Raw genomic sequence first — 21521 nt, forward strand, 5'->3', positions numbered from 1 at the left:
TGCATTTTGCCAATATTTTACCTCACTCTGTGACCTTTGGAGAGCAGAAGTTTTTAATTTTAATTATGTTTACTTTTTAGTTTTATGAATCATGCTTTTGGTGTTGTAGGTGAGTAATTTTTGCCTATCCCGGTGTCACAAAATGTTTCCTCCTGTTTTCTTCTGAAAGTTTTTTAGCTTTATATTTTACGTTGAGATCTATGCTCCATTTTGACTTAGTTTCAGTATATGCTGCAAAGTATGGGTCAAGGTTCTGTTTTTTTTTTTGATATATGGATGACAAATCGTTCCGGCACCATTTGTTGAAGAGATCATCCTTTCTTTGTTGAATTGCATTTTTACCTTTATTGAAAAATCAATTGACCATATAAGTATGGGTCTGTTTCTGGACTCTCTTATTTTGTTCTGTTCATCTATGTATCTATCTTTTTGCCAACATTATGGTGAGTTGATTACTGCAGCTATATAGTAAGACTTAATATAAGATAGTATATTTTATATAAAGAGTCTTCCAATTTTTTCATTCTGAAATTGTTTTGGCTGTTGCAGTTTCTTCATCTTAACTTATTTGGGTTTAGAATCAACTTGTCGGTGTCAAAAAAAAATTAATACTGTCATTTTGATTGGGATTGCTTTAAATTTGCAGATCAATTTGGAGAGAATTAGAATCTTACTAATATTGAGTCTTATTAGAATATTATTAATACTGATGCATGGACATGGTATATCTCTCCACTTATTTAGATCTTCAGTCTATGTCTTTTTGAGAGAGGTCTACAGTTTGTGTCTCTTAGCAATTTCTGTTTCATGTAAATTGATGAATTTTTTGTATAAAGTTTTTTATACTTTCTCTTTTATCCTTCTAATATTTGTAGAATCTGTAGTGATGTCACCCCTCTCATTCCTTTTATTGGTAGTTTGCATATTTTCCCCTCTTCCTTGTCTAGAGATTTCTTTCTGCAGCTTTGATCTGCTGGCCTCAAGTGATCCTCTTGCCTCAGCCTCCCAAAGTGCTGGGATTACAGGTGTGAGCCACCATGCCTGGTCTTTTAAAAAATGTTTTTAATTTAATTTTAAAATTTTGTCTACTTATTTTAGAAACAAGGTTTTGCTCTGTCATCTAGGCTGGGGGGCAGTGGTGTGATCATGACTCACTGCAGCCTTGATCTTCTGGACATAAGCAATCCTCTTGCCTCAGCCTCCCTCCCAAGTAGCTTGGGCTGCATGTGCACACCACCAGGCGTGGCTAATTTTTAAAAATTTTTTGTGGAGACAGGGTCTCACTGTGTTGCCCAGGCTGGTCTTGAACTCTTGGCCTCAGTTGATCCTCTTGTCTCCCAAAGTGTCGGGATTACAGGTATGAGCTACTCTGTCCAGCCTATAATTTTTGATTGAATGCCAGCCATCATTTATGGTAAATCGTATTTATGCTGAGAATTTGTCATGACTCTTGTTCTGCTAAGGTGTTAGCATGGAGGGTTGAATTAGTCTTGCTTGGAGTTGATGAGAATTTGCCGTTTATTGCTCTGATTACCTTCAGTGCATTATCAACTTTATTTATATATATAATAAATAAATATATATATATTTATTTATTTTTAGACAAAATCTCATTCTGTCGCCCAGGCTGGAGTACAGTGGTGCAATCTCGGCTCACTGCAACCTCTTCCTCCCAGGCTCAAGGAATTCTCCTGCCTCAGCCTCTCGAGTAGCTGGGATTACAGGCACCTGCCACCACGCCTGGCTAATTTTTTGTATTTTTAGTAGATACAGGGTTTCACCATGTTGGCCAGGGTAGTCTCAAATTCCTGACCTTAAATGATCCACCCACTTCAGCCTCCCAAAGTGCTGGGATTATAGATGTGAGCCACAGCTACCAGCCCATTATCAACTTTAAATCTTTCTGTTATCACCTAGTACTTAAGATGGGGATTGATTTGCTGGAAAGTTTTGACCAATGTTTTTACTCCATGTTTACCTGTTAGCCTTATCTGCGCACCTGAACTTCAGAGAGGGTCTCTCTCTGTTCTTTTGCTACTTCTCTAGTAGTCTAATGCTCTTACTTAGGTGTTACTCGGAGGTGGTTTGTGTTGTGGTGGGCATGGGGCCTTGGATGCTGGTTACCTTTGTGGTGGTAGGAATTGAGCTTTCTCTTTTGTCCTAGACCAGTATTAGTCTTAGGCAGGCTCTGTTTTCCTCTATTCTTGATAATCCTGCTTCTCCCCAGTAGTAGGAGACCTCTATTGTTTTGGTTTCAGGTTACTTTCTTGTCTGTCCCTCAGAAGTACATACAGTATCATCTAATTTTGCAGGAATTTATTAGGAAGTGTTTTCACATCCTGTATTAAAAGGAATATATTTGGAAGCCATTTTTGACAAGTACCTGAACTTTTTAAGGTAGCGCTATTTTCATGGAATTAGATCTTCCTTACAAGTAAAACATAGTTTTCAGTGGTGATAATGTAGACCAAATTGAAGGCTATTTCTATTCCCTCTAGGAAGTATGTTTTCAGATGGATTATTTTTTTAAAAGCATAAAACAAAATTGTAAAATGGGGAGTATCCTTAGCTGTCCAGGGTTCATAAATGCAGTCCTAATGAAACTGAGCATTTGAGAGAGAAATAATGACTCTACATATGTTGCAAGTAATAATGATGTAATTACTTATTATAACTGTAAAGGAAAGGATAATTATGTTTAGAATCATGAACATCTGCAAATTTTCATGATTTATCTTTACATTTTATACTGGTTTAACCATCACTATATGACGAAGATATAGGGCATTTCCAGCACCTTCATGCCACTTCACAGTCAATACTACCCACCCCCATGGGTAAGCACTGTTCCAACTTCTATCAGCATTCATTAGATTTGCTGTAATTTGTTCATTTAACAATTTGTCACATTTTCCTTATTACATTATTACTCATTTTTTTTTTTTTAAATAATTTGAGAGTAGGCTGACTGGACTACATAATTTGGAACTTTTGACCCCATTACCTTCAGTCTTCTCTTTGATTTTATTTTGCTGTGTTTAACAAATTGTTTTGGGCTGAGCACGGTGGCTCATGCCTGCAGTCCCAGCACTTTGGGAGGCTAAGGTGAGAGGATTGCGTAATGCCAGAATTTGAGACAAGCCTAGCAAAATAGTGAGACCCTCGTCTCTACAAAAAAATAAAAAAGAAAAAATGAGCTGGACGTGGTGGTACATGCCAGTGGTCCCAGCTACTTGGGAGGCTGAGGCAGGAGGATTGCTTGAGCCCGGGAGGTGGGTCAAGGCTGCAGTGAGCCATGATTGTACCACTGCACTCCAGCATGGGTGACAAGAGTGAGACCCTGTCTCAAAAAAAAACAAAAAAAAAAAGGTGTTTTTATTTCTATTTCATCCCCGTCCTTTGATAAATTTTCTTCAGGATTCAAGTATGTATCTCTCTCATCCTAAAACACTCTTCTTCATGGCTGCCTGCTTTATAAGCACTCTTACACTCCCACTCATTTTAGCGATTGAGGAGAGATTTAGCAATCAATTGACCAAAGCATCTAACATACTTTTTCCGTATTTTGATATCCTTAGTCTGTTCACTGAGGGTGATTTCCAAGGAGTAGAATTACTGAGTCAAATGGTATGATTTGTTTAAGGCTGTTATCAGTAAAGATGGTCAGATTGCTTCCCAGAAGTTTTTTTTTTTTTTTTAGTGTACCAAGTGTGTATTTATTTCTTTTTTTCTTTTCTTTTTTTTGAGACAGAGTTTCACTCTTATCACCTAGGCTGGAGTGCAATAGCACAATCTCGGCTCACTGCAACCTCTGCCTCCCAGGATCTAGGGATTCTCCTGTCTCAGCCTCCTGAGTAGCTGGGATTACAGGCACCCATCACCATGCCCAACTAATTTGTGTATTTTTAGTAGAGACGAGGTTTCACCATGTTGGCCAGGCTGGTCTCAAACTCCTGACCTCAGGTGATCCGCCCGCCTTGGCCTCCCAAAGTGCTGGAATTACGGGTGTGAGCCACTGTGCCTGGCCCCAAGTGTGTATTTCAGTTTACTTTATGCAATTCAACAAAAATTTAGTCATAATTTACCAGATATACATAAATGATTTAAGTAGTGAAAGAAAATTCAGCTTTACAACAATAAGTTCATATCTTGAGGAAAAGTAAAAGTACATTAAGAATGTAAAGGCAAGTCCAGTTTTGATGCAATAAGTGAACTGTAATTCCTAGAAGTTCTTTTTACCTGGCCAGGCACAGTGGCTCATGCCTGAAATCCCAGCACTTTGGGAGGCCAAGGTGGGAGGATCACTTGAGGTCAGGAGTTCGAGACTAGCCTGGCCAACATAGTGAAACCCCGTCTCTACTCAAAAATGCAAAAATTAGCCAGGTGTGGTGGTGTGTGCCTGTAATCCCAACTACTTGGGAGGCTGAGGCAGGAGAACTGCTTGAACTTCCGAGGTAGAAGTTGCAGTGAGCCAAGATTGTGCCACTGTACTCCAGCCTGGATGACAGAGTGAGACCGTGTTTCAAAAAAAAAAAGTTTTTTAACCAAATGTGTATTACTTCTACAACAGAGCATTTGTTTTACCATATCCTTGTCCTACTTAATGTTTTTTCTTTTTCATCTTTATTAGTTTTATAGAAAGTATTATATCTCTATTCTGTATTTCTTTTGTAGTTAAGGGATACATTAACAGATTTAAAATTTGAATTAGGCTGGGGGCAGTGGCTTATGCCTGTAATCCCAGCACTTTTGGAGGCCGAGGAGGGCAGATCATGAGGTTAAAAACTCGAGACCATCCTGGCCAACATGGTGAGACCCTGTCTCTACTAAAAATACAAAAATTAGCTGGGCGTGGTGGCGCTCGCCTGTAGTCCCACCTACTTGGGAGGCTGAGGCAAGAGAATTGCTTGAACCTGAGAGATGGAGGTTGTGGTGATCCTATGATTGCGCCACTGCACTCCAGCCTGGGAACAGAGCAAGACACCATCTCAAAAATAAATAAATAAATAAAAATTGAATTATAAAATTCCTAAAAGAAAATACCAAAGAATACCTACATAGAGTATTTTTAAAGCATGCCTTAAGGCTGCAACATAAATATATTAGCATATTTGGCTATATATGAAATTTTAAAACTTGTGAATATAAAAAGAAATTGCAGGGCGGGGCGCGGTGGCTCATGCCTGCAATCCCAGCACTTTGGGAGGCCGAGGCAGGTGGATCACTTGAGGTCAGGAGTTAGAGACCAGCCTGGCCAACACGGCGAAACCCCATCTCTACTAAAAATACAAAAATTAGCCAGGCGTGGTGGCACATGCCTTTAATCCCAGCTACTCGGGAGACTGAGGCACGAGAATTGCTTGAACTCAGGAGGCCGAGGTTGCAGTAGCTGAGATTATGCCATTGCACTCCAACCTGGGCAACAGGGAGACTCTGACTCAAAAAAATAAATAATTAAAAAGAAATTGCAAGTGGGGGAAAGAAGCATCCATGCAAATTTAGATATAAAAGCAAATGAAGCAATTGCTTTTAAGATAATTTTTGTAGCTAGAATAGTTGAAATTATTAAGAAATTATTATATATTATATATAATAGTTGAGATAGGATTTTTATCTATTATAGATGAAGACGGTATATAAGGTTAAAAAGTGTCAATTCAAAAGTTTATTTGTAATGCAGAACATTGCAAAAATTCTTCCATTTCAAGTTAGTTTTGATAGACTGTTTGTTTGTTTGTTTTGAGACTGAGTCTCACTCTGTCGCCCAGGCTTCAGTGCAGTGGTGCAATCTCAGCCCACTGAAGTCTCTTGCTTCCCGGGTTCAAGTGATTCCCCTCCCTCAGCCTCCCGAGTAGTTGGCACTACAGCCATGTGCCACCATGCCCAGCTAATTTTTGTATTTTCAGTAGAGAAGGCATTTTACTATATTGGTCAGGCTGATCTCAAATTCCTGACCTCAGGTGATCCGCCCCACTCAGCCTCCCAGTGTGCTGGGATTACAGGTGAGAGCTACCATGCCTGACCTATTTGTTTTAATATAACGGTTTTATGACCAAAGTTGGAAAGCAGAGTAAAGAAGCAGTTTTACAATGTTTAAAAACTGTTATTTAGTACTTTGGTTTGTATTATATTATTATGTATTAATATTAGTAATTAATTAGTATGTAGTAATATTAGTATTAATCTATGTATATCTTCTTTGAGACCTTTGAGAAATAGCATATGCTGAAGTCTTTCTAGCAATATTTGTTTTGCTAAGCAAGATTACTTTTGTCAGTCCTTTAACATTTTGGGGGTTTGAACCTACCACATGACAGGAAAGTATACTTTGCTCCTTGCTGAATTACGTGTGTTCTTGATCATAAAGTTCCTTCATTATATAATACCTAGCTTCACTGGTGAGGAAGAACATAGATGGAGTATATGGTTAGCATGCAGAGATTTTGAGTTTGTATTACTTTTTAGTTTAGATTTTACATTGGCTTTCCTTCATTTATAGTTTTAATACAAGTTTAGAACCTCCTTTACTTAATGAACTTTCATGGATGTAAACAGAAGACTTTTATCCTGCTGCTATTAACTTGTAACAATAGTGAAAGCTTGTAAGATTAATAAGAACACGACCCTTCTGGAACCTAACCTGTTTGCAAAGTGCAAACTTGCATATTTTAATGGTAGTTAATAGTTGGAGCATTTATGATAGGGATGATGAACAGAGAAAAAGTGCAGTGGGACACCCCGGGAAGACTCTTACTGTGTGCTCAATGGCAACTTTCCATTTCTTTATTTATTGTAGTTCCTCACTCAGCAGATTAGGAATTTTCTGATGCTTTGTGTATTCTTTCTAAATTTTTAATTTTTTATCATTAAAAATCAACCTTGTTTTTAATAGAGAAGAGAATGTTGAAAAGAAGTGGTACGTTCCTGTGCAGCCAGAATTTAAACTGGAAACTGGATAACAGATGTATAGAATGTACAATTAGAAGGCCCAATAGAGATTGCTTCACTTCCTCCTTCATTTCTTTTCTATCTTCCTTTTTTTCTTCTCTTTCCCTCCTTCAATGGCATCAAGAAGATAGTCAGAAAGTTATGTTTGTATATTGGCTCCATTAAGGATGTTATTTGAGACTGTTCTTTTTAGAAGACTAAGAATAGACTAGTGTTTTGGATATACACTCATAGGATCATTTTTGGGTTTGTATTAAATTGGTAGTTTGGTAATGAAATGAATGTTTTTTCTTGAGAATTGTAACTCTTCCTTCTACATCTGTTCTTTAGAAATTTTCCCAGGAAAAACCTTGCTTTTCTATTGAAGCATGTTTTCGAAGGCTTAACATTGTACCTCCATGATGAAATGAGATAATGTAGATAAGACATTATTTTGAAGGTGATGAATAACCCTGTAGGAAGAACAGGAACTCTCATTTATATCCGAGATTCTAAGTTCCTCTTAGTTGGGTTAGATTTAGAAAAAGGTACATTTTGCTATATTCATTCATTCATTCATTCATGCTATAACATGTATTATCATCTCTTAGCAAGGCCTGGTAGCTGCTGGGAGTATAGTTATGAACAAGACAAAGATGCCTTATGGAGCTTATATATCCTATAAAGGGAAAAAATATAAATGATCAATTACACAATAAATGGTGTAAATACAGTTGTGGTAGTACTAAGACAAATAAGGCATGTTTTGAAAATCTGTTATTGGGGAATCCTACATAGTCTGAGAATCAGGGATGGTTTCCTTGAGGAAGTGATATTTTGATATTTGAGTTAATTTATCATTATCATAAATGTGATTGAGGAATTCATTTTAAATAAGTGCTTAGGGTATACAAACCCCAAACACAAATTATTTAAGGTTTAATAAAAAAATGGTAACATAAATTTATATTCCATTTATTCTTGGTCTTCCACTTGCATAATTCAGTTGAAACTCTTGGTTTCCCTTGTTTAAATAGTGGCTTGCACGATTCTTAGTGCTATCTATATATATAATCTAAGACTTCATAAACACAGTCCATTATTTACATTTGAGAATTAATAAAAGCCTTCAAGTTATAATAGGTTTGAAAAATATTTGTTAAAATGCATTAAATTTGGATGAAATTCTATTGATAGTTCCTTAATTAAATAAACCAAAGCATTTCTATTGTCTATCTTTCCAGATAGACTGTGAGCTTCTCAAGGATAAAGGTCCTATCTCCAGAACCTTGCAGGATGTGACCCACATAGTAAGTGCTAAATAAATACTGAACACATCAACTATGAGTAAACTGTAAATAAGGATGAAACAACTTGATAACTGACCTTCATGTTTCTTTTAAGTGACTTTTTAGTATAATAGTTAATAGCAGGGAGCCTTTGTTATCACAAGATCTGGTTTTGAAAACCAGTTTCTTTAATATGTATTCTTAGGTAAGTTACTAAACTTCTCTAAACCTCATTTTCTTCATCCTCAAAGTGAGATTACGTGTGTAAAGTACTTAGTATACTGTCTGACACATAGTAAGTGTTCTATAAGTGGTGGCTAAAAAGATGTGTTGAACTTTTTGTCTGTGTTAGATAATATCTGTGATATTTAAAGTAGACATGTATAGTGGCATAAAATATTAGTATGTATGAGAGCAGATGATGGACACTTTCCACAGTTACATACCAAGTCAAAAAGTGAAAAATCTATAACTACTAGGCTTTTGCTTATTCAAACTAAACTAAGTAGATAATTATGGTTCTTATTGCAGTGAATACATTTTCTTCCTTTATAAGTCAGTTTTTTTAAAAAAACAAACAAAATAGTTTGTGGGTTTGTTTTGTATTTTAAAAATGTTTTTTAGAGACAGGGTCTTGTGATGTTGCCCAGCCTGAATAGAAGTCCTGGGCTCAAGAGATCCTCCAGTTGCAGCCTCCAGAGAAGCTGGGACAACAGGCACATGCCATCATCCAGCCCAAGCTGTTTTTATGAATAAATTTTTGTGAACTTCTAAAAAGGGAAAAAATCAAATAATCTCCCAGTCTTTGGTGTAGATTAAGATATTTGATGTAGGAGGTTTGCTTGAATTGATGTGTGTATAGACATATTTAATGGACATATTTACACGTGGGGATGGAAAGACTAGAAAATCTAATTTATACGTTTAATTTTCAGCTTCTATAAGTAAACTTAGTTATTTTAAGTACTTCACTGTCATTCTTTTTACCTGTATAATGAAAACAAATACCATTACTCTTCTGTTTCCGAGTATCTTTATGGAAGTAAAGAATGTAAGGAAACATTAAGTTAAGAAACAAATATTCTGAAGTTTCAAAACCGACTTGAAAAATTTTTTAAATTCCTTGTTATTTACAAAGTTATGATTTGCTGGCAAAAATAAAATAATACAAATACCCCTTAATACAAAATGAAGCAAAAAATGCCAGCAAACAAACAAAAAATCTTTAAGAACTTTTTATTCTACATTTAAAAAAATGTACTTTTAAGTTTTTCCAACAGCAAAATATCCACAAATTAGTGTAAACTCTAGGCATTGGCTATAGTCAAGGGATTAGTAGAAGAGAATTTGGACCAGAGTTCTAAAAATATTAAGACACTTGATTAAAAATATTTTGGGGATATATGCCGTCCTGAAAAACTTTGTTTCTATACATGAAATTTTTTTTTTTTTTTTTTTAGCTTTCATTGAATTTTTTTTTTTTTTTTTTTTTTTAAATTTATGAAGTATTTATTGATCGTTCTTGGGTGTTTCTCGGAGAGGGGGATATGGGAGGGTCATAGGATAATAGTGGAGAGAAGGTCAGGAGATAAACACATGAACAAAGGTCTCTGGTTTTCCTAGGCAGAGGTCCCTGCGGCCTTCTGCAGTGTTTGTGCCCCTGGGTACTTGAGATTAGGGAGTGGTGATGACTCTTAAAGGGCATGCTGCCTTCAAGCATCTGTTTAACAAAGCACATCTTGCACCGCCCTTAATCCATTTAACCCTAAGTTGACACAGCATATGTTTCAGAGAGCATGGGGCTGGGGGAAAGGCCATAGATCAACAGCACCCCAAGGCAGAAGAATTTCTCCTAGTCAGAACAAAATGGAGTCTCCTATGCCCACCCCATTCTACACAGACACAGCAACAATCTGATCTCTCCTTCCTTTCCCCACACTTCCTCCCCTTCTCTTCAACAAAACCGCCATCGTCCTCATGGCCCGCTCCCGATGGTCGCTGTCTCTTTGGAGCTGTTGGGTACACCTCCCAGACAGGGCAGCCAGGCAGAGGCGCTCCTCACGTCCCAGACAGGGCGGCCGGGCAGAGGCGCTCCTCGCTTCCCAGACGGGGCCGCCCGGGCAGAGGCGCTCCTCTCCTCCCAGACGGGGCGGCCGGGCAGAGGCTCTCCTCACATCCCAGACGATGGGCAGCCGGGTAGAGGCGCTCCTCACATCCCAGACGGGGCGGCCGGGCAGAGGCGCTCCTCACTTCCCAGACGGGGCCGCCCGGGCAGAGGCGCTCCTCGCTTCCCAGAAGGGGCCGCCCGGGCAGAGGCGCTCCTCGCTTCCCAGACGGGGCTGCCCGGGCAGAGGTGCTCCTCACTTCCCAGACGGGGCCGCCCGGGCAGAGGCGCTCCTCACTTCCTCCCAGACCGGGTGGCAGCCGGGCAGAGGTGCTCCTCACCTCCCAGACGGGGCGGCCGGGCAGAGGCGCTCCTCACCTCCCAGAGGGGGCGGCCGGGCAGAGGCGCTCCTCACTTCCCAGACGGTGTGGCGGCTGGGCAGAGGCGCTCCTCCCTTCCCAGATGGGGCAGCCAGGCAGAGGCGCTCCCCACTTCCTCCCAGACGGGGTGGCGGCCAGGCAGAGGCGCTCCTCACTTCCCAGAGGGGGCGGCCGGGCAGAGGTGCTCCTCACTTCCTCCCAGACGGGGTGGCAGCCGGGCAGAGGCACTCCTCACCTCCCAGACGGGGCAGCCGGGCAGAGGTGTTCCTCATCTCCCAGACGGGGCGGCCGGGCAGAGGTGCTCCTCATCTCCCAGACGGGGCGGCCGGGCAGAGGTGCTCCTCATCTCCCAGACGGGGCAGCCGGGCAGAGGTGCTCCACACTTCCTCCCAGACGGGGTGACGGCCGGGCAGAGGCACTCCTCACCTCCCAGACGGGGCGGCCGGGCAGAGGCGCTCCTCACCTCCCAGACGGAGTGGTCAGGCAGAGGCGCTCCTCACTTCCCATATGGGGTGGCGGCCGGGCAGAGGCGCTCCTCACTTCCCAGATGGGGCAGCCGGGCAGAGGCGCTCCTCACTTCCTCCCAGACGGGGTGGCGGCCAGGCAGAGGCGCTCCTCACTTCCCAGACGGGGCGGCCGGGCAGAGGTGCTCCTCACTTCCTCCCAGACGGGGTGGCGGCCGGGCAGAGGTGCTCCTCACCTCCCAGACGGGGCGGCCAGGCAGAGGCGCTCCTCCCTTCCCAGACGGAGTGGCCAGGCAGAGGCGCTCCTCACCTCCCAGAGTGGGCGGCCGGGCAGAGGCGCTCCTCACTTCCCAGAGTGGGCGGCCGGGCAGAGGCGCTCCTCACTTCCCAGAGTGGGCGGCCGGGCAGAGGCGCTCCTCACTTCCTCCCAGACGGGGTGGCGGCCAGGCAGAGGCGCTCCTCACCTCCCAGACGGGGCGGCCGGGCAGAGGCACTCCTCACCTCCCAGAGTGGGCGGCCGGGCAGAGGCGCTCCTCACTTCCCATAGGGGGTGGCAGCCGGGCAGAGGCGCTCCTCACTTCCCAGATGGGGCAGCTGGGCAGAGATGCTCCTCACTTCCTCCCAGATGGGGTGGCGGCCAGGCAGAGGCGCTCCTCACCTCCCTGACGGGGCGGCCGGGCAGAGGCACTCCTCACCTCCCAGAGTGGGCGGCCGGGCAGAGGCGCTCCTCACTTCCCAGAGTGGGCGGCCGGGCAGAGGCGCTCATCACTTCCCATAGGGGGTGGCAGCCGGGCAGAGGCGCTCCTCACTTCCCAGATGGGGCAGCTGGGCAGAGGTGCTCCTCACTTCCTCCCAGACGGGGTGGTGGCCAGGCAGAGGCGCTCCTCACCTCCCAGGCGGGGCGGCCGGGCAGAGGCGCTCCTCACCTCCCAGGCGGGGCGGCCGGGCAGAGGCGCTCCTCACCTCCCAGAAGGGGTGGCTGGGCAGAGGCGCTCCTCACTTCCCACATGGGGTGGCAGCCGGGCAGAGGCGCTCCTCACTTCCCAGACGGGGTGGCGGCCAGGCAGAGGCGCTCCTCACTTCCCAGATGGGGCAACCGGGCAGAGGCGCTCCTCACTTCCTCCCAGACGGGGTGGAGGCCAGGCAGAGGCGCTCCTCACTTCCCAGACGGGGCGGCCGGGCAGAGGCGCTCCTCACTTCCTCCCAGACGGGGTGGCGGCCGGGCAGAGGCGCTCCTCACCTCCCAGACGGGGCGGCCGGGCAGAGGTGCTCCTCATCTCCCAGACGGGGCAGCCGGGCAGAGGCGCTCCTCACTTCCTCCCAGACGGGGTGGCGGCCGGGCAGAGGCGCTCCTCACCTCCCAGACGGGGCGGCCGGGCAGAGGTGCTCCTCATCTCCCAGACGGGGCAGCCGGGCAGAGGCGCTCCTCACTTCCTCCCAGACGGGGTGGCAGCCGGGCAGAGGCGCTCCTCACCTCCCAGACGATGGGTGGCCGGGCAGAGGCGCTCCTCACTTCCCAGATAGGGCGGCCGGGCAGAGGGGCTCCTCATATCCCAGACGATGGGCGGCCAGGCAGAGACGCTCCTCACTTCCTAGACGGGGTGGCGGCGGGGCAGAGGCTGTAATCTTAGCACTTTAAGAGGCCAAGGCAGGAGGCTGGTAGGTGGAGGTTGCAGCGAGCCGAGATCACACCACTGCACTCCAGCCTGAGCACCATTGAGCGTTGAGTTAGCGAGACTCCGTCTGCAATCCCAGCACCTCGGGAGGCTGAGGCGGGCAGATCACTAGAGGCCAGGAGCTGGAGACCAGCCCGGTCAACACGGCGAAACCCCGTCTCCACCAAAAATACAAAAACCATTCAGGCGTGGCGGCGCGCGCCTGCAATCCCAGGCACTCGGCAGGCCGAGGCAGGAGAATCACCGGAGCCCGAGGCAGGGAGGTTGCAGCGAGCCGAGATCACGGCAGTACAGTCCAGCTTCGATAACAGAGGGAGACCGAAAAAAGGGGAGAGGGAGGGGGAGGGGGAGGGGGAGGGGGAGGGGGAGGGGGAGGGGGAGGGAGAGGGAGAGCTACATGAAATATTTTGATTGATTTGTTGGATTACATGCTTTTCAGAGGACTGAAAAGGATGGAATTAAACATGTAGTGGGAGTTCCTAGGGGCCCATTTAGAGCAGTTTGCCTACAAAATTGAAAACAGCTGGCAGTTTTATGTAAGGCAACCAGCAACCTATACTCTTAAGAATGTAATTTGGTGAGTGGGATTTATGTAATAACTGATGAATTTGCATGTTTTTCTCAAATGACTTTATTTGTATGTTTTGTTTGCTCCTAGGATATCACTGAAAATTAGGATTCAGGCATTTTTGCATTTTTACAATTGCATCATGCCCACGGTCACAAAGCAGATCACTGATGACTTGGTATCTGGATGTTGATCTCCCTACTCTTTTATTTTACATATGTTGAATTATTGTCACCAAGTCACTTTACTGGCTCCCTAATCTACATTGATTTTAGAAATCTTCATCTGTAATTCTTAAGATAATTTGCTAAGTATTATACAGTGTACACTGAAAAAGTGGACTTGGAAATAAAATTGCCCAAGCAAAATTAAGTTTTTCTCTGAACTTGCCAATATGCATATTTGGGTATGTTTTGCCATTTTAATTTATTACAGGTTTTTTTTTGTTTGTATTTTTGGGGGGGACTGAGTTTTGCTCTTGTTGCCCAGGTTGGAGTGCAGTGGCACGATCTCGGCCCACTGCAACCTCTGGCTCCCAGGTTCAAGCGATTCTGCTGCCTCCTGAGTAGCTGGGATTACAGGCATGCTCCACCATGCCCAGCTAATTTTTTGTATTTTTAATAGAGATGGGGTTTCATCATGTTGACCAGGCTGGTCTCGAACTTCTGACCTCAGGTGATCTGCCTCCTAAAGTGCAGGGATTACAGGCGTGTGAGGCACCGTGCCCAGCCTATTTATTACAGTTCTATGTTTGGTCTTTAGCAAAATTTGACCATGATTATTAAAATCCATCTTCCTTATAATTTTGGTTTCTAACCTATTAGCAGTGGTTGTGTTTCTCCACTTCAAATTGCCCAGCTTAAGTGTTCTAGAGAAAACAGATAAAAGCCTTATAGTTATTTTAAACATTCAGATTACTAGTGTAAACTCTGTTAACTTTTTTAATAGAGGTTCAGGAAAATCTCTAAGAAACTGAAATTTAGAATATTGGACTACCTATAAAAAAAAAGCAGTATAAAGGGTGCCTGAAATAGAACTGCTCACTGACATTTGTAGGGAGGTTTGATTTATAACAATTAAATAAGTTGATCAAAGAAGAGTGATTGTTCCAAGTTAGAGATCTTTGTGTGGGTTAAGGAGTCCTATTGTAATTGGATGGGAAATAAATATTTATTTTCTTGAATTGTGATTGGCTAAAATCCTTTTCTTTCCATGGTATTTTCTAATAACTGAATCTGGGGATTTTCTCTGCTTTTATTATCTGACCAGTGTGTTTGAGCTGTGTACCAGTACTAAAAGTACTAAGACTGTCGCAGACACGGTTTGTGAAATTTCAGGACGTTGACAAGGGCCCGCCACGGAGCATTTGCTGTTCTTATAATAAAGCAGTGACGAATTTAAATCTGTGAATAGCTTAAACATGTAATTAGTACCACCACAAATGAGAAGAATGAAAGGATCACATTTTCCCCCTCGTTTTCCCTTGAAGTCATGAACGGTTGGTTCTGCTGTGACTTTGGGGCTTAGTTTTCAGTAGAAGTGTTGTCCTGCTCTGCTGCTGTTACTGCGGGACTGCTAATTCAGGCTAACTCAGGCGGCGAGCGCTGTGTGCTCTGAACATCGCGCCGCGGGTGAGGCGTCAACCCAGGAGTTTATTTTGTGATCAGAGTGGAACCACTACACTTCACTTTCCCCTCACCTCCACCTCTGAGGGAGCAACGAATATAAAGGTAGACCCCCAAAAGCTTTGAATAGCTGTCGCCTACTTCCCTGCGGCCGTCTTCATTTTTTCGTCTCCGGCCGCCGCCTCTCGATCTCGACGGACCCAGTGGTCGCTGCCGCCGCCTCCGCAGGGCCGGGCACTACTTTCCGTCTGCGGTGGTTCCGCCGACCCTCCCGCGGCTCCTGCCCCGCCCGCGCCGGCGGAAGGAGACGCGCTGCGCGCCGCCGCTGCCCGGGGAGGGAGACGGAGCAGTACTGGCCGCGGCGCGGTGGCGGCGGCTGGGCTGCCTCGGGGTCTTCGACGGCTGCGTTGGGTTTTGTCTCAGTTTTCTGGTGTGGCGCTGCAGCACAAGGCTGCGAATCTGGGAGTCCAAAGGAGTGTTTGGGGGAGGGCCCGAGGTCGCCGTGTCCGGGGCAGAGCGGCCGGTTCGTCCCGAGTCTGTGCTCGTTCAGGTCCGCTGCTGTGCCCCAGGCTGCTCTCCTCAGCATGAGCGGCCGGTAGGAGTGAGGTTTAATCGGTTCCCTCGCACTGGAGGAGGCAGCGGCCGCTTCGGCAGCGACAGCTATGGCGGTGGAGACGCGGCCGGAGCTGGTGGGGAAGCGGTTCCTGTGTGTGGCGGTCGGCGACGAGGCGCGTCCGGAGCGCTGGGAGAGCGGACGCGGCTGGCGAAGCTGGCGAGCGGGGGTCATCCGAGCCGTGTCACACAGGGACAGCCGCAATCCGGACCTGGCGGTAAGAGAGCGAGCGCCCCCCTTCTCCCCTGCCGCACCCGCACCCGGCTCTCGCAGACGTACCTTGCGGGCTTCCCTCTGGCACCTCGCTCAGCCCGGCCAACTGGCGGTCACGCCCCTCTGCCGAACCCTTGGCGCGTTTGCCCGCATCCCTTGCCTGGGTTCCTGCCTCTCTCCGAGCGGCGTCCCCTGTGGAGGTGGTGTCGGAGCGGGACTCCCGGGATAGCCGCGGAGGCTACCCTGGCCCCCATCCCGGAGGGGTCGACCGCGGCTCCCCGCTGTGGCGCCTGGGCGGCCGCGGAGACCTCCCCGAAAGGCGGAGCTGCGAGTCCGGCGCCGCGCGGGCAGGTAGGGGTAGGGGGCGGACCACTCATAGCGATAGGCGGCCAAGCTTCCCTGGCATCTCTTTTCTTGGAAAAGTCTTAATAGTGCTGTAGCTCGAGACTTAAAACTTATCCTGTAAGGTTGCTGAAGGGGAGGGAGAAAAGGAAAGAGACCTTCCCACACAGTCCGGGGATTCCTATGTGTTTCAGAGGCAGAGGCCGTGGTGGTGGCTGTGCCCGGATTCATCCTCTCCTTAATAGATGCTTGGCTTTCTAACCGTAAAGGATAAAAGTGAAAAATTTTGGTATGGAGGGTAATCTCTCTTTCTGTCCCCAATGTGCTTTTTTTGTTAGAAAGGTATAGTGCTTTGGAGTCAAGCTGTTTTTGGGTTTTATACGATTTTAAATAAGACAAAAAATGTTGTCAATTGAAATGTTAAATGCCATGCAGAATTGATTATCTCTTTTTTTTTTTTTTTGGTTTCTTAACATGTGAGTGACACTGCCAGTGTTTTCTTTGAGTAGCGTAGGTATGTGCATGATATTGAGCTGTAATATGCTCTGTTGTGTTCCAAGTACATTCTCACTGAGGGACAGCTTGAAGATAAGGGGCGGAGTAGAGACAAGACATGGACTAGACTTCCAAAGGTTGATTTATGAATACGTAATCTATGAAATTTATTTGTAGTGCCCTGAGCCATTTACTTTTTCACTGAAAACTTCAAATTTAGGAATTTTTTTCCCTTTGTGTGCATGCAAGATTACAATTCCAAATTCACTGTAATATCTGTACAGGTATCTACCTAATATTTTTTACCTACCTATTTTAATAGTTTCTGAGTGTGTTTTTGTAAACTCGGGTTTTCATCACTGTAGTCAATGATATGGTTAATGCGGCATGTATTAATATTGACTCGATATTGCAAAATAGGTGTGTTTTGCTAATAGGTATTTCTAACATAAAATAGAGGTAGTTTTGAAGGTTTTGGCTGGTTATTTTCGTACAGAAATGTATAATCTTCCTTAAAAAGTATTGGTGATGTTAGTGGTTCTAGAAATTGTGGCAGTTCAATTCAGTAACTATTTTTATTTTGTTTGTGTAAAAGGCTTAGGTGAGAGGATTGCTAGAGCCCAGGTCTTATTAAGAGTCCAGCCTGGGCAACATAGGTGAGACCCCCTCATCTATAAAAAAGGAAAAAAAAAATTTTGTATATATAAATGACTTAATTGCTTTCTTAGTTGGGAATTTAAGTGATGTAAAGAGTAAGTTTACATATGTTAGTAAGGTATTAAGCTGGATATTAAAAAATAAATTATCTGTGGATGGTAGAGATTGACTGGAAAGAATAGGAGTTTCTTCAGGTGATAGAAATGTTTCCTATCCTGATTGTTGGTTACACAGGTATATATATTTGTCAAAACTTATTGAATTCATGCTATCTTTGTGTTTCACCATATCTAAATTTTACCAAAAAAAGAAAAATGTATCTTGAACCATACCTATGTGAACCCTTGATGAGGTTTTTTAATCTGTCTTTATTTGAAAATTTGAATATTACTAATTTAGTTTTTTTAGCCTAGAATCTACCATTTTAGATTTATTCCCAGATTTTCTTACATTCACATTTCTTAAACGAAACTTGGAACAGTTTAGCATTAACATAATGTAATATTCCTGTTCAACTTTGATTACTGCAGAGTAGATTTTAAGTTACATGAAATTAGGCTAGGCACAGTGGCTCACGCCGGTAAACCCAACACTTTGGGAGACTGAGATGGGAAGATACTTGAGCGCAGGAGTTTGACCCTGTCCCTACAAAAAATACAGAAATTAGGCGGGCATAGTGGTGCAATGCCTGTGGTTCCATCTACTCGGGCGGCTGAGGTGGGAGGATCACTTGAGCTCAGTGAGGTTGAGACTGCAGTGAGCCAAGGTTATGCCACTGCACTCTAGCCTGGGCGACAGAGTGAGATCCTATAAATAAATAAATAAATAAATATATAAAATGAAATTGTGTGGAAAATGTTGAATAGGCTAGTTTGTGATTTTTTTTAAAGCTACAAATATGTATAATTAAAAACCTATTAAGTCTACTAGAAGTCCTGGCTGGATACACCTGTGGCACATGATTTGGAAGGATAATAAGAACTTCGAAGTAGTTGAGGGAATATTGTGTCTCAAAGATAATCAGTTATTCTTATTTTGGGTCTTATGTATGAGGAATTGCCACGTGCATTAAATTTCTGTAATTGTTTTAACTAATTAACGTAATCTTGGTGGTTTAAATGTTATACGCTTATTATTTTGTAGTTCTGGAGATCACAAATAAGACCTGGATTTTGCTGGGCTAAAATCAAAGTGTGGCAAGACTGTTTATTCTAGGAGAGATCCATTTTCTTTCCTTTTCTAGTTTTTAGAAGCTGTCCACATTCCTTGGCTCATGGCCCCCTTCCTCCATCTTAAAAGCCAACCAAGTTGTATCTCTGACCATTTTTCCCTAGTCATCTCCTTCTGACTCTCCTGCTTCCCCATTACACTTCTAAGTGCCCTGTTGATTACTTTGGGCTGGTTGACATAATCCAGGATAATCTTGCCATCTGTTAACAACCATAATTCCTTGTAAACTTTAATTCTCCTGTGCCATGTAATGTAACAGTTACAGGTTCCTGGGATTAGGACATGGATATCTTTGGGATTAAATTATTTTTTACTACAGCGTGGTAGCAGACATATTTCTTGTACAATATGAACATATATAATTTGATACAAATAAAGTAAGATTAAAGTTTTATTTTTTCAGCCAAGGGTTATAGTGATATTACTTTCTAATCTTTTAAGTAATAAGTTTAATTAATAGAGTTTTCATTAGGTTATGTTGGATAATTTCAAATAGTTTGTCAACTTTTAAAAATACGGGTTGAGAACCTTTTGGGTTATCTGTATTGGAATTATCTTTGCTAACAAAATATCTAAGCCTTTTTTATGCAGGAGGACAAAGTTGTTGAAGAAGTTGAAATATATACAGCACATTGTGAACCTTTTTCATTTTGAGTTTCTTTTTTAGCCCCATTACTTAGTTTTGTCTTGGGATACATTTTTGACATTAATGCTGTTCTACTTTTTGAGGAATTTTTCTAGAAAATTGATAGTGTAAGGAAAACTGGCAGTTGAGAAGTACTGTTGCATATTTGTCCTTGAATAATATTGTAATATTAATTGAAGAGCAGACATCAATTTACTCTCCTCTTGTTTAACTTTGCTTCCATTTATGATCTCAGTGATTTATTTATTTGCTTATCTGTCCATCCATTCATCCATACACCCATCTGTCTACCTTTCTTTGATGCTTAGGTTGATTGTATTTCTGTTTTCAAGCCAGTTCTGTCTAAAGTGTAAGTATTTAATAAAATATGTCTGGTTTTTTCAATAGAGAAAAGGACAATAAAAAATCATACTGTGTATTAAAGGCCAAACCCATAAATTTGCTTGTATTTAGGGGATAACCTGGGAATGAAGAGTTTAAACTGTTCTGAGATGTGTATCAGCTGATGTTATTTTGCAAAACTTCTGTCTTAAATATGAATAATATTCATGTTTAGGAAATTTAAAGTGATTTATGATTTTGCATGTAAATAAAACCTTTTTGTTTTTGGGTCTACACATTTCTGCTTAGTTTTCTCATTTAAGTTTCTTATTTAGTTGGTAGCATTACATTTCCTTGTATGTTTGTTTCTTTATGTCAGTCTGACATTTATGTTGTCTTGCATCAATATTAAAAATGCTGATTTCTGGTCTGTTTACAAAATGTTGACTGTATGAATGAATAAATGATTTTTACTTCATTGGTCAATACGATCTTGATAGGTTTACTATAGCAAAATTGGTTTTTTTGGTAGGTAGAAAGACTTCTATGTCTGATGTAAGTATGCCAACTATTTTTCACACTCTTGAATTTGTTATTGCTATTGGTGATAAAGACTTGAATATAGGAAAATGACAAAATTGTCCCAATGGTGGGACATAAACTTGTGCAGTTATTACCGCTAGCTAGTTTTAAAAGAAGGTGATGATCACCCAATACATGTTGTTAATTGTGTTTCTGTGTAAAATTCAAGGGGCTATTGTTTTATATGATCTTTTGACCCATTATCTGTATGTTCTGGCACATATTTTAAATAGGGAATTCGAATAATTTCCAATAATTTTAAATAGGGAATTCAATAAGTTTCAATAATTTTAAATAGGGAATGTTTTCATTCATTAGAATAGTTGAACTATAGAAATTTTACCATGTGAAACCTTATCGTCTTTGTATAGGGATATTATTGCATGTGAAAGTAAAAATGTTAACTAGATATTTCAATGTAATTGAAAGCATACAGGCTATTTTCCTGTATTTATAGATTTTATATATTATTTTTAGACAATTTCAAATTATATACAAGAAATGTCTTTCATATTTAGTACAGTACCTAGCATTTACTTAGGTGTTCATAAATGCTTATTGAATAATAAAGGAATATCATAAGTTAACTTGAATATTTTAATTCATACTAACCATCTTAAGTTTCTATTACTATTTACTCTGTTTTGACACAGGGTCTTTCTCTGTTACCCAGGCTGGAGTGCAGTGGTGTGATCATTGCTCACTGCTGCCTGGAACTCCTCAACTCAGGCAGTCCTCCCACCTCGCCTCCTGAATAGCTGGGACTACAGGCATGTGCCACTATACCCAACTAATTTTTTAATTTTTTTTTGTAGAGATGAGGTCTCACTTTGTTGCCCAGGCTGGTCTTGGACTCCTGGCCTCAAGTGAGCCTCCCACCTTGGCCTCCCAAAATGCTGGGATTACAGGTGTGTGCCACCTACACCTGACCTTACTATTTACTCTTAATTGTAAATTTTTTGTTTCTCTTAAGGCACTGTGTACCTTCCCCTCCCCAGTATCCATTCTATCTTTTATCCAATTGTGTGGTTTGACTACAGGATGGGCCATGATTTTTCTAAGCTAACTTACAGAATAGAACTCCATTGATTGGTACAGGCCATAAATGGATCCAGTTGGAGGGATTTCAAGGATAGCATTGTGTGAGTATGAGTCTGGAACTGCTGCAGCCATTTTTCTACTTTAAGGTAAACCAATTTGAAGGCAAAGCTGACATACAGAGGTTAATAGTATTGACACGGTAGTAGGAAAAAATGTGACTGACCAAACTTTTTCTGAATCCTACATACTACTGTGGATTTTTCTCTTACGGAGTTTTCATTTTGGGAGGATAAATTTACTTAAGGTTTAAGTCTGTTTTGCTTCCTTTTTGTTTGCCTTGGAAGCAAA

At 42.9% G+C, this 21521-nt stretch overlaps 1 protein-coding gene across 5 annotated transcripts in view; it reads left to right on the forward strand.

The window, feature by feature from the left end:
- The window catches only part of JMJD1C (jumonji domain containing 1C), a 361700-nt gene that overhangs the window by 44217 nt on the left and 295962 nt on the right, over positions 1 to 21521 (forward strand). For 3 of the 5 annotated variants that reach the window (XM_063669933.1, XM_054436437.2, XM_063669934.1), the window contains exon 1: positions 14826 to 15863. The exons of the other annotated variants lie outside the window; for them this stretch is intronic. In XM_063669933.1, the coding sequence (XP_063526003.1) occupies positions 15696 to 15863 (168 nt within the window). In that variant the 5' untranslated portion in view covers positions 14826 to 15695. Of the gene's footprint in view, positions 1 to 14825; positions 15864 to 21521 lie in introns of those variants that run through there. 5 annotated transcript variants of the gene reach the window in all.

This window comes from Pongo pygmaeus, chromosome 8, assembly GCF_028885625.2.
Source record: "Pongo pygmaeus isolate AG05252 chromosome 8, NHGRI_mPonPyg2-v2.0_pri, whole genome shotgun sequence".
Classification (NCBI taxonomy): Eukaryota; Metazoa; Chordata; class Mammalia; order Primates; family Hominidae; genus Pongo; species Pongo pygmaeus.